Source organism: Macrobrachium nipponense, chromosome 3, assembly GCF_015104395.2.
Source record: "Macrobrachium nipponense isolate FS-2020 chromosome 3, ASM1510439v2, whole genome shotgun sequence".
Taxonomy (NCBI): domain Eukaryota; kingdom Metazoa; phylum Arthropoda; class Malacostraca; order Decapoda; family Palaemonidae; genus Macrobrachium; species Macrobrachium nipponense.
In genome coordinates, this window is record NC_087202.1 from 106,277,294 (window position 1) to 106,293,570 (window position 16,277).

The window sequence follows — 16,277 nt, forward strand, 5'->3', positions numbered from 1 at the left end:
GAACTTATCATTAATTTTGTTTTTAAAGACCCAATAAACAGATGCTCTGAAACCAGTCCTAAAATTCTTCTCCTAACTTTTGTGTTATATTACTGAAATTTTCCTATGCAAATCTGGTGTCATTATTTGTCTCTATTTCCCTTGGTAACTTCGAAGGAAAGTCCTCGATAGTTTTCGATCCACACTCCACGAGACAAAATGTTTCTGAATGAAATATGTTACTGTATGGTAACATACAACTGACAAGCTATGAAGCTCTTACGGCAGCTACATGGAGCTCACAACTGTAAATGACTTGTGTGAAAGGGGAGTATCAAGGCGCAACATGATGGCCATAAATGACTTTGGGTGTTGTCTAACCTGCAATGTTGACACAGAATTTGTTGGTTACACCCCACTCATCACGAAGACTGAGGTTGAACATAGAATAATCAGGTCGGCCTGTTACTTCTGCTTCTATTGTTAGGAAAGAAGGCAGCCGACGCTGTAGCTCCTCAGATGGTAAAGTTGAATAGGTCTCCAATAAAATGAGACCCTCACATCTGCAATAAGATCAAGATGCCTCTAGTATTTTCCAATTCTAAGGAACTTAACAATTTTACAACTGCACTTCACTCAGGTGGCTATCACTGTCATCACGATAATAAAAACTGCCATGGGGAAAATTTAAAGACAAGCTTAAGAAGTTTCTTAAAAGAGATAATTCAAAAACTAAACACGCCTAAGTAAATCACATTTGTGAGTGTGTACATTCACAGCTTTCAAAACCCCATGAAGAAGTACAATCTACAATGAATCTCACATGGCACACTGCAACTGTAACAACAATTTCCTGCAGCATCTCTCTGACCTGAGCTACATTACTTTCCACCTTTTACTATTTACTTTTGCCTTTGATGCCTTTCTAGATACCTGGCCAACTTTTTCCCTTCCTACAATTTTCACCTTTACTTCAAAAATTTTTTTTGAGAGAACACCATGAGAGCCTAGAAACGTTACTTGAAACTCTTCTAAAATAACTATAATTTGACAAAAAAAACTTACCTAACCCAAAACACCTTAAAATGATCATCTGTTAATGCATTTTCATCTAAGCTTGAACACCTGGCTTTTGTCATCCCTTCACCTACACACTGTTTTGTAGTATATGATCATCAAAAAAGACACACACCAACCTTTTATGACAAGGCTTCTGGTATATATCCAGCTGGAAATACTGGTTGTTGTGGAGGAAGCAGCGTCTTGTCTTGTAAATATTGAAGTGATGTTCATCAGCCTGAGCTGACATGTTGTTCCAGTCCCTCTGGCTAATAGCAGTTTTGACCTCAACGATCTGTCCCAGCTGCTCAGGTTTTCTAATGGTGTGTGTGTAGCTGTGGTGACCTGTAAGAAAGAAAAATATAAAAAATATTATTACTATTAACAAAATCCAGGTACACTATGAATCAGTCTAATTATCATTTAAGTTTATTCAAACTAACAAATTCAAAAATGAAGATACGTATAGTACATACTCTAAAAACTTTGTGCCTACTTGGACCAGCACCCGACATCTATACTCTACCATTCACGTTTATTGTTTCCACTAGTCAAGCCAGTCATGTGGAATTAGGTACATAAACTGTATCTAAATAATTAAATGTGTTTTTTTAAAAGTTACCCTCAAGAAAACTGAGAACCTTTCAAACCAGTTTGATGAGAAGCCATGTCAAAGCAGTTGAGCATAAAAAATAAATAGGAGTATTCCCTAGATTATCTGCATATGCACAGTCTGCAACTTGGCATTATCAGCATGCAACTGTGAGCTCCCCAAAATATAACCAAAATATAAATGGATATCTTGGGATAGGATGGCCCTCATCTGATAGGGAACTTTTGCTAATGTCATTGGTTTCACAGCCATTGAGTGACTGATAGAGATGCATCATGCCTATTATGTCACCAAAGCTTCATAGCTGGGGGAGTTCTTGGGACCTTTTGAAACTGTTATTGAAAGCAATATAACAATATTTTGTTTATTGTATGCTTTTTTTCCCTCTCCCCCTGCTAAGCAAGACTCCTCCCCCTCTCTATTCCCTACCTCAAGTGGATAACTCCAATAGCAACAATGAATTTATGAGCGCTACAACTTGTAAACAAAATTAAAACAAAACAAAACTTCTAGGATATACATAAAAAATGAACCTGTTTCCCATCAAATATAATCAGAACTAGGGGAGAACCCCAACTTTTCACCAGCAAAATTTTGTATGCAAAAAAGATGACAACACTCACGAATCAATTGCTTTGTTTTGGCTTGTGTGCTTCTCATAATATTAGAATGTCTCAATTTACAAAAACAGTGTGTTTCGCCAGGTACTGCATATTCATTGTTGTAATTTTCTCACTTCATTATTTTAAAACTTTGTTTTACGATTTCTAAAGTTCACTGCTTTTAAAAACTTGAACAGATTATACAAAATTACATATTGGTTTACTTATAACACCCAACTATGTTGCAGCAGAATATTTCTTCCCCATCAGTGTTCCATCTGTGTAAGTGTGCAAGTGTTTACATAACATGTTGATGTAAACTATACAAATGCTGTGCACCTGCTTGCCATTCTGTTTCTCTCTGGATTATTTTTAATTGCTATTTATATGGTATGATAACCAAAAATATAAAAACCTTTCTCACCAACTTCGACAATCATAAGTACATATCACTGGTTGAAACTTTGGGCAATGCAATATTTACTGGTAAACATAAATACAGTGGACCCCCTGTATTCGCGTTCTCCAGATTCGCGGACTAACACATTCGCGGACTTCTCTCGGGAAAGTTTCCCATGCATTATTCGCGGAAAATTCTCACATTCGCGTATTTTTCTATTAGAAATATTTACAAATTCCTGGTTTTTTTTATCAATTTCATCATAAAATGCACTGTCAGTGATAAAACTATTTAAAAAACCAAGTATGAACATTTTTAGTGGGTTTTTCTTGAGTTTTAACTAACAAAATAGGCTGTTTTTAGCGTTTTTATAGATGTTCCAAACATTCGCGGGTTCTAACTATTCACGGGGGAGTCTGGTATGCATCCCCCGTGAATACGGGGGGGACCACTGTATGTATATAAAGCACATTTTATAATGATACTTGCAATAGAGTAACCATGCATTACACAAGTGAGAGAAGTAGTAAACAGACAGTTATAATAGTATATGTAATACAATTCCTTACAAAAGGGCTATTTATTTGCAATCAACAATGAACTGAGCTTTTACAATGCATATCTAATTATCCAGTATATATGATAGAATTACTATCCCTTTATGGAAGTTGATTAATATAAATGAATTAATCAGTAAATATAGCGGACAACATATTTGCAAAAGGTTTCAACCAATATACCTATACTACTACTATACAATAGCTTAAGCTCTCTTGGCTTATGCCATGTGTTGGATGGTATAAAGATTTCATAAATTTTTGTATGCTATAAACTATAAATTACAATATTACTGTAATATGTACATCTTTAAAAAAGCACCCATTAAGAGTACACAATACTGTAAAAAAGCGTTGGTACTTGCCAATAAAAAATTAGCTTATGTATTCATACATGTATGCAGCACAGTGCTGTACATTTATTTGCCTTTCTCCTTCCCTTTCTTGGTTATTCTTGATTTTTTTTTAATTTTAAGGAGAGTTTTGTATTTACAAGTACGTATATACAGTTCTTATGTATTGATGTTGAAAAAAAAAAAAAAATTTATGGTTTCCAAACCAGCCTGTAAGAAGCATTTGTTAGGCTCAGAGGTCTGGTTAAACTAGTCTTTTATCCTACCCTATCCTTTATGGTTTCCACAAATTTCTAATATCTACAAGAGCACTGGATATATTATTGAAGATAATTGAAGGAATAGAATACGGCAAAAAAATTAATGACCTGACAAGACTAACTACACTAAAGTGATCACTTTTTTACAATTTGCTTCCTAAATCAAGTCAGAATAACCTGAAAACTGGTGGACTTAAGGGGGGCTAACTGTTCACGTTCTGCACCCGCCTATGGATATGAATAATAAAACATTGTTTTCTTTCCATAAATAATTATTAGTAGCAAAAATTTGCTTAGTTCATGATTATTTCAACAACAACAATTGTATGTGTGTGTTTGTACATAGTAGATAAATACTGATATATATGTACCACAACAACAATTGTAGGTGTGTGTTCATACATAGTATGTATATAAATACTAATATATATATGTAACATATGTGTGTACATGTTACATTACAGTACGTATATGATAATCATAAGTGCCCAACCAGTGAAAGATTTCTAGATCTGCCACTGCCTAAACATAATCAAATAAATCCCCTTTTGCTAGTAAGGGGAAACAAATAAGAAATACAATACTCAAGACAGATTAAGCTGAATTTCAAGACTTGATTTTTAACTTTTATGTAACAACAGATATTTCAAAAAGCCTACGTAAGCAAAATGAGTATGTGCATTAAGAAAAATGGAATGTCTAAAATATAAATAATAAAAATGACAAAACTAACTTGAAAATGATTGTGACTGACTGAAATTACTCAATTTTAACCCATAGATAAACTTACTTGTTTCCAGGAATAATTTCTGTTTACTTTTGCAAATATTGTTTACTTGTTTCCATAAACCCTTCCAGTTCTAAGTCCTCTCTTTTATTTCCCATCTATATTATTTCCAATCTATGTTCTCATTTGCATATCAAATGTTTCATAACAAATAAAAAAGAAAAAGAAAAATTTATCACTTCTCAACATATTTGGAAATCCAAGGACAGTAATTGTCATTCAATGAAACTCACTCATTTATATTCTCAGTCCATTTCTCAATAATGACATTTTTCTATTAATAACCTCACAATAAAGTAGATAGTGGAAATATAACATTCAAAATGTGAAAAATACCTTGTAATAAAAATGAAAATATGCAAAAGTTTTTTCTTGAATTCATGAAATATTAAAAAATAATAACTTGGCATCTGATGAAAGCAATGTGAAAAAAGAACTTACCATTTTTACCCCGTTTTCTAAGTCTTGCTTGCATTTTCCTTGAATTAGTGCGAAGATATATATATGTTCGACACTGAAGTCCTGAGAGAAAAAACCAATTTACATTTAATTAGGAAGTACGACAGCTCACGTACTTCACCAATATTTGAAAATGGCATAATATTTGTAATTCAATCAATAATTCACTGTAATGTTCCCCCCTTTACTCAAATATTCTAAAAAGAAACATTGTACTGGCTTACAAATTGAGGTCAGATAAGTCACATTATCAATCAATTAAGTCAAAAGACTTATGAACTTGGATTATTATATGAGGTAGTTTGCAGAGCCATAACTTGCAAGGATTACAATACTATAGATTCTTGCTCTGGGGTGAAAATATCTATATTCAAAAGTTTTGGAAGTATGAAAATAACTCAAAAACAACTCTGTAGATGAACAGACAAATTTATCAACAAATCCTGAACCTTTTTTATAAGGTAATAAAAAAAAAATTCTATAAATACAAAACATTCCTTAAATAAACTTCAACAAAATTTGCACATGGTGTCCCAAACTAGTAACAAAAAGCATACCTGGAAAGTGGGAAATACAGAGTCTACAGGCAATGGGCCTCTGACCAAGAACTTGTGTTTGCGTGCATCTGTCTTCAATCTATCTCCTGTGTCTATTCCAAGTCGCTGACACAAAACACTTATCATCCGTCTCATCTAAAAGGTATGGATAATAAAATTAAAAGTTCAAATTCAATCGTAAAAAAGATCAAAGTGATCTTTGAAGTTCCATACATTAACTGAACTAATATATACATTCAACGAATGTTTCCACTTAAAAGGTTTACAAACAGTAATTCTTAATAAACACTAATTTCGAATCTTCACTGCTGTCTATCACATCATGAAATAAATACTAGCCTTTGTATCAAAGTCTGTGGAGTTATCAACAACATCAAAATATGGGTGTCCAACCCAGGCCTCTGCTGCTCTGCTGTCCAAATGCTTTGCCAAAGTAATGTTTTCACTACGAGTTTCATGATCCTGTGGAATGCAAAACCATTAACTTGATCTAGGGTATACATTTGTCCATTAAAATCATCAATATAAATATATTCAAGAAACTTCTATAAAACTTTCACAAAATATTCAGCCATCACAAAGGAGTGAGATAGGTCATCAATATCACTCATCATTGCCACCTATAACGTGGAAAACAAAAGGTCTTAGTGGAAATCTTTCACTCATCTTTCCCATATCTTCCATAAATCTTCACTTGTCTTCAATCTCTTTTCTCAAGATTCTACTTCAAGTAGGTCTGTGCCCCCAACAAGAGCCCAGCCGCATATTATTCTCCCAAGACATGCCCAAGCCCTCTCCATTTCCCATTCATCATCATCTCATCTACATATGGTATCACTTTCAATTCTATCCTGCCATCCAACTCTTAATATTCTTTATAAAGCTCATCGTTAAATTGACAAAATCTTTGGGATAAAGTTCAACTGTCACACCATGATTAATGCCCATATGGTGATGTATATACTGTCCTAGATAAAAGTTATTAATGCTTGAAAACACTGTACTAGATCATAAATATCATTACTGCTTAAACGAAAGCAAATACGAAGATTTTTTTGCCTCTGCATACGAAAATAATTGAGGTTAAGAAAGGTTGTTGCTGTAAAGTCCAGAGATTCGCCGGACCGCCAAGAATAATTTTAAAACTCGTGCGCCGCCAACTGAGTAGACTCGCCACCATCCTCCCGCTCTCCCATTGGTTCCTGATGCAAGTCACCACCGTAAGATCCTGCTCTCCTATTGGTCAGCATCTCTCCCATTGTGCTCTACGTAAAGGCGTTCTTCGGCCACTTCGTCGCACCAGCGTTATCGTATGCACGCGGAATTAGTTCGTTCACATATACGATTTCGTTTGTTAACGTAAATTCATGTTTGTGATTTCGCTTTGCACTTTATCGTGTTGTGTGAGAACTTAATTAGTACTACATAACTTAATTACGTATAGTAATGGGTTCCAAGAAAGTTGCTAAAGTTCACGGAAAGAAGGGGATGCTTTGTATGGAGACAAAAATGGAGATTATTAAGAAGTATGAGGCTGGCATGCTGTTGAGTGTGATCGCTAAGGATTGCGGCCGAAATCTGTTGACAATAGGCACCATCCTTAAGCAGAACGAAACCATCAAAGCAGCTAAACCTTCCAAGGGTGTGACTATTTTGTCCAACAAGAGGAGCCACGTGCACAATGAGATGGAGAGACTGCTTCTTGTCTAGATAAAAGACAAAGAAATCGCTGGCAATACGATAACCAAGCAGCAATCTGCCACAAGGCCAGCGCTATTTTCGGTGATTTGATTGCCCAGGCTGAAGACGACAGAGGAGAAGGGACATCGATGCCAACCCCAGACTTCAAGGCTTTTCGTGGGTGGTTTGAAAAATTCTGGAAACTGACTGGCATTCATTCAGTGGTGCAGCATGGGGAGGCGGCCAGCTCGGACACGAAAGCGGCCAAAGCCTTTATTAAGACGTCCAACGAGATGACGATCAACAGTTCTCAGCAAGTCTTCAACTGCGATGAGACTGGCCTTTTTTGGTAAAAAATGCCTCGTCGGATGTCTATCACGGAGGAAGGGAAGAAGCTACCTGGGCATAAGCCTATGAAAGACAGGCTTATGCTCGCACTTTGTTCCAACGCCAGTGGGGATTGCAAGGTGAAGTCCCTACTTGTCTATCATTCGGAGACTCCTCGAGCCTTCTAGGCCCACAAAGTGCTAAAGGAGAAGCTTCCAGTGATGCGGAGGGCTAATGCGAAAGCATGGGTAACGAGACTTTTGTTCACCAAGTGGGTAAATCTGTGTTTTGGCCCGACAGTGAAGAAATTCTTGGAAGAGAAGCGCCTCCCTATGAAATGTCTGCTGTTGTTGGACAACGCCCCTGCTCACCCTCCTGGCCTCGAGGAAGATATCCTAGCGGAGTATTTTTTTATCAAGGTTCTTTATCTTCCGCCTAACACCACCCCTCTCCCCCAGCCCATGGACCAGCAAGTGATATCGAACTTCAAGAAGCTGTATACGAAACATCTTTTCAAGAGATGTTTCGACATCACCGATACCACAAACCTCACCTTGCGTCAATTTTGGAAGGAGCATTTCAATATCGTGATATGCATCCGACTCATCAATCAAGCTTGGCAGGAGGTTTTGAGGCAACCCTTGAATTCTTCATGGAGGAAACTCTGGCCTGATGCCGCATCTGCCGGAGACTTCAAGGGATTTGACGTGGGCGAAGCTCATGCAGATTCAGAAACAGTTGACGATCCTGAAACTGTTTCGCAACCAGATCTTGACAAGATCGTTGCACTCGGCAAGTCCATGGGGCTGGTCGTCGACGAGGACGACATCTATGACATCTATGCTCTAGCTGCTTTTCATAAGGTGCAATCATTTGTAGAAAAGACACCCCAAAAAGGCTTACACAGGTCGTATGCTTGCGCAGTTCGATGACGTTTGCCCGAGTAGTTTCAGGAACAATGTGAAAAACAGGCAGAAGCAATCTTCCTTGGATAGTTATTTTTTAAAGAGGCCTTTAGTAGGAGTAAGCAAACAGGAAGATTCAAGTGATACTACGAAAACACAAAGTTGAAAGTTTTTTTTTTAAGTTAAGTGTTAACGTTTTGTGCCATTTGTTAATGTGTTTCATAAAGTTTAGTGTTAATGCTTCCTGTAATTTTTTAATGTGTTTCATAAAGTTAAGTGTTCAAGTTTTCTGCCATTTGTCCTCCTCTATCGCCACTTTCGCAGATCACCTCACTCGAAGAGTAAGGTTCCACATTTTACTACATACGTACGTATGTACATACAGTATTTCTTGTACCATGTACACTAATACACTTTATTTACAGGTATGTAGTACACATAAGTAGTATACTATGTAGTTTAAGTTAGGTATTGAATGGTCCAAATTGTTGTATTTCATTGTTTATTGGCAATTTAGCTTTAATATAAAATTTCTGGGGTGTTTTTGTAGGGCTTGGAATGAATTAGGCAATGTATATGTAAAATGCGGTTCAAGATACGAAAAAATCAGGTTACAAAGGCCGCCTCGGAACCGATTAATTTTGTATCCTGAGGTACTACTGTATAGGTATACTATAGTAAATCTTAACAAATAAAAACTCACGATCTCAATCCCAGATATTTTTCTAATTTAAAGGTTCATATGTTTGCATAAATCTGGGCTAAAATGATATAATCTTCCAAGTACGTACAGCATTTGGTAATCAGACATTACTCCACCTTAAAAAATTGGAGACTACACAGTAATTACCATACTGCATGAGAAGACCAAATATTACCTCTATAGAGTAGAAAGCCTCTGCTCCATTGGCAGCTGACACCATGTGGATGATTTGGTTGTACCTCGTGTCTCTCAGGTCAACAGGATTCCAGCCATTTCTCTTCATGATTTCTTCCCATCTCTCTGGAGGAATAACTGGAATAAAATAAAAACTTTTGAACTAAGTGCATGTTTAAGGCGAGGGAACTTTTATAAAAGGTTACTGCACACATCATTTAAGACCAGGGAGGCAAGATCCAGTTATAGATGGAAACTTACATGACAGCTTCATCTGAAAAAAAGTCCATCTGAGCAATATGGTAAGAGTTTATACATATTTTTTTTTCATTTGAGCTCTTCTTAATTACTTAAGTGAACTAGCCCAGGATGTAGGAGGGTTTTATTCCATTGTGGGCATAGTTATTTTTTATTCAGACTTGGTTATTTTGATGTAACATGAATGCATAACAGATTCCACATGCCTGTGCAAGTCAGATTACCCCACACAACTTTAGGTCTGATTAAATTACTATTTCAAGAAATAAAACTACAGAAGCTTACCAAATAGTAATTATAAAGAACGAAATCATCGAAACTGGAAATGGTAATACGCTCATTTTTAAACCAAAACTCCATCGAACAGCAAAGCTGGCTTAGACATGAGCTAGTCATAGCTCATGTCTACCTGGCTTTTGCTTCACTGACCGTTAAGTTTGTGTATCATATCAGTAGTCTAATTAAGCTGTTTCATAAGCTTATTTCACCAAATATACCAATTCTTTGTTTATCACAATGGTTACAAGTAAAAAGTTCAAGTAATAAACAGAGTACAACTTTTGAGAAAAAATTTCCAAAAAAGCTATCTTCATTACATATCACTTCAGTTAAATTTATAACAAAATTCAATGAAAAGAGCACGATCAACAGGGTACATTAGGATAGCACACCTCTACTAAGGTGCGCAAAACTCATCCCCATAAAAACATCTCACCAAAGGTTGCATTTTTATTACTCTTACAACTATACTCCTTGAATTCAGTCACAAGACCCACTAGGGTTTAATTTTAACTTCAAATCCTATCAGAACTTTGATTTATGCATATGACCTCACTCAGCAAAGTACAATCATTGATGGCATACCAATACCAATTTCCTTCTCAAGCAGTTCAATACAGTACTGTGGCCAAGGACAAACTACCACTTTACCCTCTTACTTGTAAATATGGCCTTGACTCCACTCTGAACATCAACCTATTAGTGGAATATACTTGTCAATATGGAAGGTCTTCCATATAGTTCACAGTACAAATGTTAAATTTCTGTTTGATATATAACATCTAAGTACGTATCACCTTCACTTAACTTTGCAAGTAAGCTTCATGCTTCATTAGTGGGGTATATTTGCTAAATATAATGATTCCAAAAAGGTCAGAAGTTATCACCAAAGTGAAATTTTTCTTTCTTACCTCTGACCTATAACTCAATCTGCACATAGGATTCATCTGTGGATTTTTGGATACCAAATATGAAGACTATGTTATGAAGTTCTAAAGTCCGGGTCACGGTTACATTCTGTAAATATGAACTTGCCCTTGACTGCATTCTGCACAGTGGCACCATTTATTGTTTACACATGACACTTTCATACAGTATGACCTCATTCTACACATCTGTTTTATTACTGGATTATGCATGCAACATATTTAGTCTGTCTCATAATTAAAAAATGATTGCCAAGGTTTAATTTTTGAATGATCTTTCACCTTTGAAAGACCTTGACCTCCATCTGGCATTAGGTCATATGACAAACAAAGAAGATCAAACAAAAAGGTAATAAAATAAGAAGGATTATGCACTTGTATACCACTACTTTTCAACCAAAAGACTCTTAAAACGACTAACATAATTGTTATCAAAACTGTATCTTAATGCAGATTACAATGATCTTGACCATGGTGAAAAATATACACATAAAAATCTAGCTATCATCGAACTCACCACACGACCATTATTCCACAGAAAGTTATGAAGATCTAAAATTTTTTCTTCTCTCTTATCTTTATTGGCGTCTTTAAACTATCATAGAGGAGATTATGATTCCTTAGCTAATCAGGAACTCATGTATTAGTTTTTAAATTGTAAGCGTCCAGCTTTTGTTCTCAAGTAATTCTATTTACCAGATACAATCCAGTGAGTCCTGACAATTGCTACACCTTGTCTAAGGATAGACTCACTCATGATCTCAGCAGTTTCTTATCCATTCAATTTCCAAAAGTCTAAGGTAGAATATCACTTACAGGCGGAGGCATCCATAGTTCCACGGTCACAGATCACCAAACAATTCTTGGAACAGCTGTCAGCCAGGGAGAAGAATGTGTTCTCAATTTGCATCATGGATTTGAGGAGATTCTCTTGGAAAACAACAGCTGTAAAAGAAAAAAAAGAAAAATGATACAAATAAACTGTTGGAATCAAACAGATTGAAACAGATAACATTTAAAAAACTGGCTTAAAATGGGACTCAACAAACATAATTAGTAAACCACTTTACATCACCTCACACAACAAAAATACTAATAGGCTAAAAGCAACCGGATATGAGCACAGAAATTTAGGCTATCTGGCACAAGTTTGAAAGGAGTAGAAAAAATCAGACCCAATTACAAGAGGACTCCAGTATCTTATGCAAAAAAAATATAGCTGACATGGTGAGCAAAGGATTTTGCAAAAATATACCAAACATGAAAAGGGATTCTGGGAATATTTTTCCAGAACAAGAAATTTGTTAAAGACGACTCAATATGAATGGAACTTTTCACATTATGAAATAACTAGGAGATGGCTTCAAAATTGCAAAATAGTAAATTCAGTATTATAAAATAGACAATACATTCAAGAACTAACAAAATATGACTTTACACGACAAAAAGAGTAAGGAGAGAGTTTAAGAAATCAGTTTGGAAAGATGCTGCCTTTGGAAGTAAGTAACATCTGAGTATAAAGTACAATTAATGATTTATAGCACACAATAAAAAGATTACTAATACTTGAACAAAAAGTTCAATTAATGATTTAAAGCACATAATAAAAAGATTGCTAGCAAACTAAATACGTATTCAACATGTCTCAACAATGTCAAGAGAATAAACCAGAAATTATACATTCACTTTCATACTACAAATACACAAAATAAAATCTCATGAATATCAAAACAAAACTTACCATCTTCCACTGAGAGGTCACTGAATTTAATACCACCACTGTAGGAAGAAAGAAAAGAAAAAACATAAGGAAACTTTCATGAAAAAACTGCTTAACAATAATGGGTTACCTTTCTTTATACATAACTATATAGTATTTAGTAAAGTGGAGACCAAGTATTCATGGGGGAAGCATTCCTGACTGCCCTACAAATAGCTAGAATCCTCATATAGTACTTAGAAGCCATGTAAAAATGCTTAAAACTGCCTACAGTGGACCCCCTGTATTCGCGTTCTCCGGATTCGCAGACTCGCACATCCACAGATTTCTCTCGGGAACATTTCCCTGCATTATTCGCAGAAAATTCGCACATTCACGGTATTTTTCTATGAGAAATATCCACAAATTCCTGGGGTTTATTTTATCAATTTCATCATAATATGCACTTTTTGAGATAAAACTATTAAAAAAACCAAGTATAAAAATTTTGTGTAGGTTTCCTTGAGATTTAACTAACAAAATAGGCTGTTTTTAGCATTTTTATAGGGGTTTCAAACATTGGCGGGTTCTAACTATTCACAAGGGGGTCTGGTAAGCATCCCCCGCAAATACGGGGGGGGGCACTGTATTTTGTTCGTTCAAACACAAGAAAAACCAACTAAAAGTGCTTATACCTGGTTTTTTAAATAGTTTTATCACAAAAAGTGCATTTAATCATGAAACTGATATAAAAATACATTATTGTGGACTTTTCTCATCAAAAATTTTGCGAATATGCGAATATCCCATGAATAGTGAATAGATATGGTCCATAGAGATATCCGCAAATACATGAGTCCATGAATGTCGAGAATGTGAATACGGGGTCCACTGCACTATTTCAGTGAAAGCTATGATGAACTGAGAGTCGATTCTTTCAGACTGATGAGATGTGGAGGTCTCGATAAGTACAGGGAGCCAGACAAAAGATTACCCATGAAAATGGATGTAGGAACCAAAAGTCTTTGGAGATAAAAATGGGAGAGATTCTAGGGAGAAAAACAACTTGTAAAACAAGGAGTCAGACTCAGTTGCATATTTTGGAGAGAGAAAAAAAGGAGATATTTGAAAAAAAAAATGACTTGTACATAAAAGAGTCAGACTGTCAGTTACATTATTTTGGAGGAAAAAAAAGGAGTTAGTATCAGAGATAACAAAAAAGTCTTGTACATAAAGAAGTGTCAGATTATCAGTTACATGATTCAGAAGAAAAAAAAAAGATTTCTGAGAAAACAAAATTGTACATAAAGAAGAGTAAGACTGTCAGTTACATACATGATTTGGAAAGAGAGAGAGGAGAGAGAGAGAGAGAGAGAGAGAGAGAGAGAGAGAGACGAGAGAGAGAGAGAGAAGAGAAAAAAAAAAAAAAAAAAAAAAAAAAAAGATATATGAGAAAAAACTTGTATATAGAGGAGAGTCAGAGTCAGCTACATTATTTGGAGAAAATAAAAAAGGATATCTAAATAAGAATTTGTACATATAGAAACTTGTACATATAGGAGAGTCCAGATATTCAGCTACATTATTTTAAGGAAAAGGGATTTTGACGTAGGAAAAATCTATTTCTGGGCGAGGAAGCCGTGTCGCCCAGTGAAATATGTCTGCTTTAGCACTATTTCTAGTAAAATATTGCTATAATACCAGAGAACTGCTAAATTGGACATGTCAGAAGCCTCTGACTCGCTCTCCTATATAAAAGGTGTCGGTATAAAACTGGGGCGAGTGTTAAACACTACCACAGCAACCCCTCCAATTAGCCTTTTCCTCATCTGGTATTATAGCAATATTTTACTAGAAATAGTGCTAAAGCAGACACATTTCACGGGAGCGGCACGGCTGAGCCCAGAAAATGGAGTGATAACAGGTAAAAATGTGCAAAATCAAAAAAAACAGAGTGTCAGCTAAATAATTTGGGGGGTAAAAGGGAGAAACACCCGTAAGAAAGATACGTATAAATGATTTTGGAGAAGAAAAGGAGATCAAAGTAATACAGAAATTTGGCCATAGGCCAATTACTGGAACCTATGAGGTTAGGAGATGAGGTTGTGAGAGGATACATAGCAAAATGGAAGAGAATATGAATGGAGGTACAGTAAAAGGAATGAAAGGAGTTGTGGCTAAGGGGCTTTAGGGATGCTGTAAAGAACCTATAAACACGTCCTGGAACCGGTACATCGTGTTGAAGTGGCTGACAAGTCACTCTTCTTAAATCTTTCGTTTCTCTTTTCTGAGAAACCTTTTCTAAAGACTCTCTTCCTTGTGGCCTTGACTACTGCTAAACATATGAGCAAAATCCAAGCCAAAGTAATGAATGCCCACAGTGCACCATGAAAATTGCTCTGACAGCACTACTCCCTCTGGGAGAAAATGAGAGAAACCAGAGAAAAAACTTGTGGATACAGGAGATTCAGACTCTCACCTACAAGATTCTGAAGAGTCAAAATAAGATACAAGTCTGAAAGATTATTAAGATAAAGAAAACTTTTAAATCAAGGAGAGTCTGATATTCAGCTCCATAATTTTGAAGAGAAAAATAAGTAAAATATGTCAATAAGTCACTATAAGTAATAGGCATGAAAGTTGGAAAACTGAGTTCTCAGCTTCTAAGAAAACCACTATACAAGCAGTCCCCTGTTATCGGCAGGGTTCCATTCCTGAAGGGTAACCATAAACACAAAGTGCCGTTATCAAAACTCAGCGATTTATGGCGCCATAATGGGGCTTAAGGTGCCGATAACTGGTTATCGGCACAATAAATCCAGATAATATTATATATACTATATATATATATATATATATATATATATAATAAGATATAATAGATAAGAATATAGTATTATATATATTTACCAAGAAATGATATATATATATATGATATGTATATGACAAGATATATATATATAAATATATATATATCATATTATAATAGTATACTATTTATTATTTTATTTATATTAAATATATATATATCTATAATTATTATTATTATATAAATTATTTTTTAATATATATATAATATAGATCTATTTAGTTATATTATTTATTTATAATATATATATAAATATATATATAATAATATATATATAATATAGATATATATATATATATATATATTGTATATAAAAACAACATATAGGGGTATGTTATATCTATAATAGTAATATACATATATAATATATAAATATATATATATCAATATATACATATATATATGTATTATATTATATATATATATTATATATTATATATAAAAAATATGTAATATATATGGATATATATATATCATATATATATATATATATAATTATATATATATAAATATATTTGTATATATATATATACATAATAAATTGTTAGTGTATATATATATATCATATATATATATATATATATATATATAAGATATATATATATAATATAAAATTATATATAATATTATAATTTATATCTTGGTTAATAATATCTATATATTATAGTATATTAACTATATATAATATATTAATAATATATCTAATTTAATATTATATATATAATATATAAAAAACTATATTTATATTTATATTAATATATATATATCTCTTAATATATATATACAGATATATATATTTATATATATATATCATCTTATTTTTAATTTATA

General features: G+C 34.2%; 1 protein-coding gene across 1 annotated transcript in view; it reads right to left on the reverse strand.

Moving 5' to 3' along the window:
- Positions 1–16,277, reverse strand: part of LOC135221936 (TRPL translocation defect protein 14-like) — a 188,955-nt gene that overhangs the window by 23,752 nt on the left and 148,926 nt on the right. The window contains 9 exon segments of the mRNA XM_064259966.1: positions 361–542; positions 1,176–1,383; positions 5,052–5,112; positions 5,115–5,132; positions 5,627–5,761; positions 5,966–6,088; positions 9,417–9,553; positions 11,695–11,823; positions 12,620–12,657. Of these exon segments, the coding sequence (XP_064116036.1) occupies positions 361–542; positions 1,176–1,383; positions 5,052–5,112; positions 5,115–5,132; positions 5,627–5,761; positions 5,966–6,088; positions 9,417–9,553; positions 11,695–11,823; positions 12,620–12,657 (1,031 nt within the window).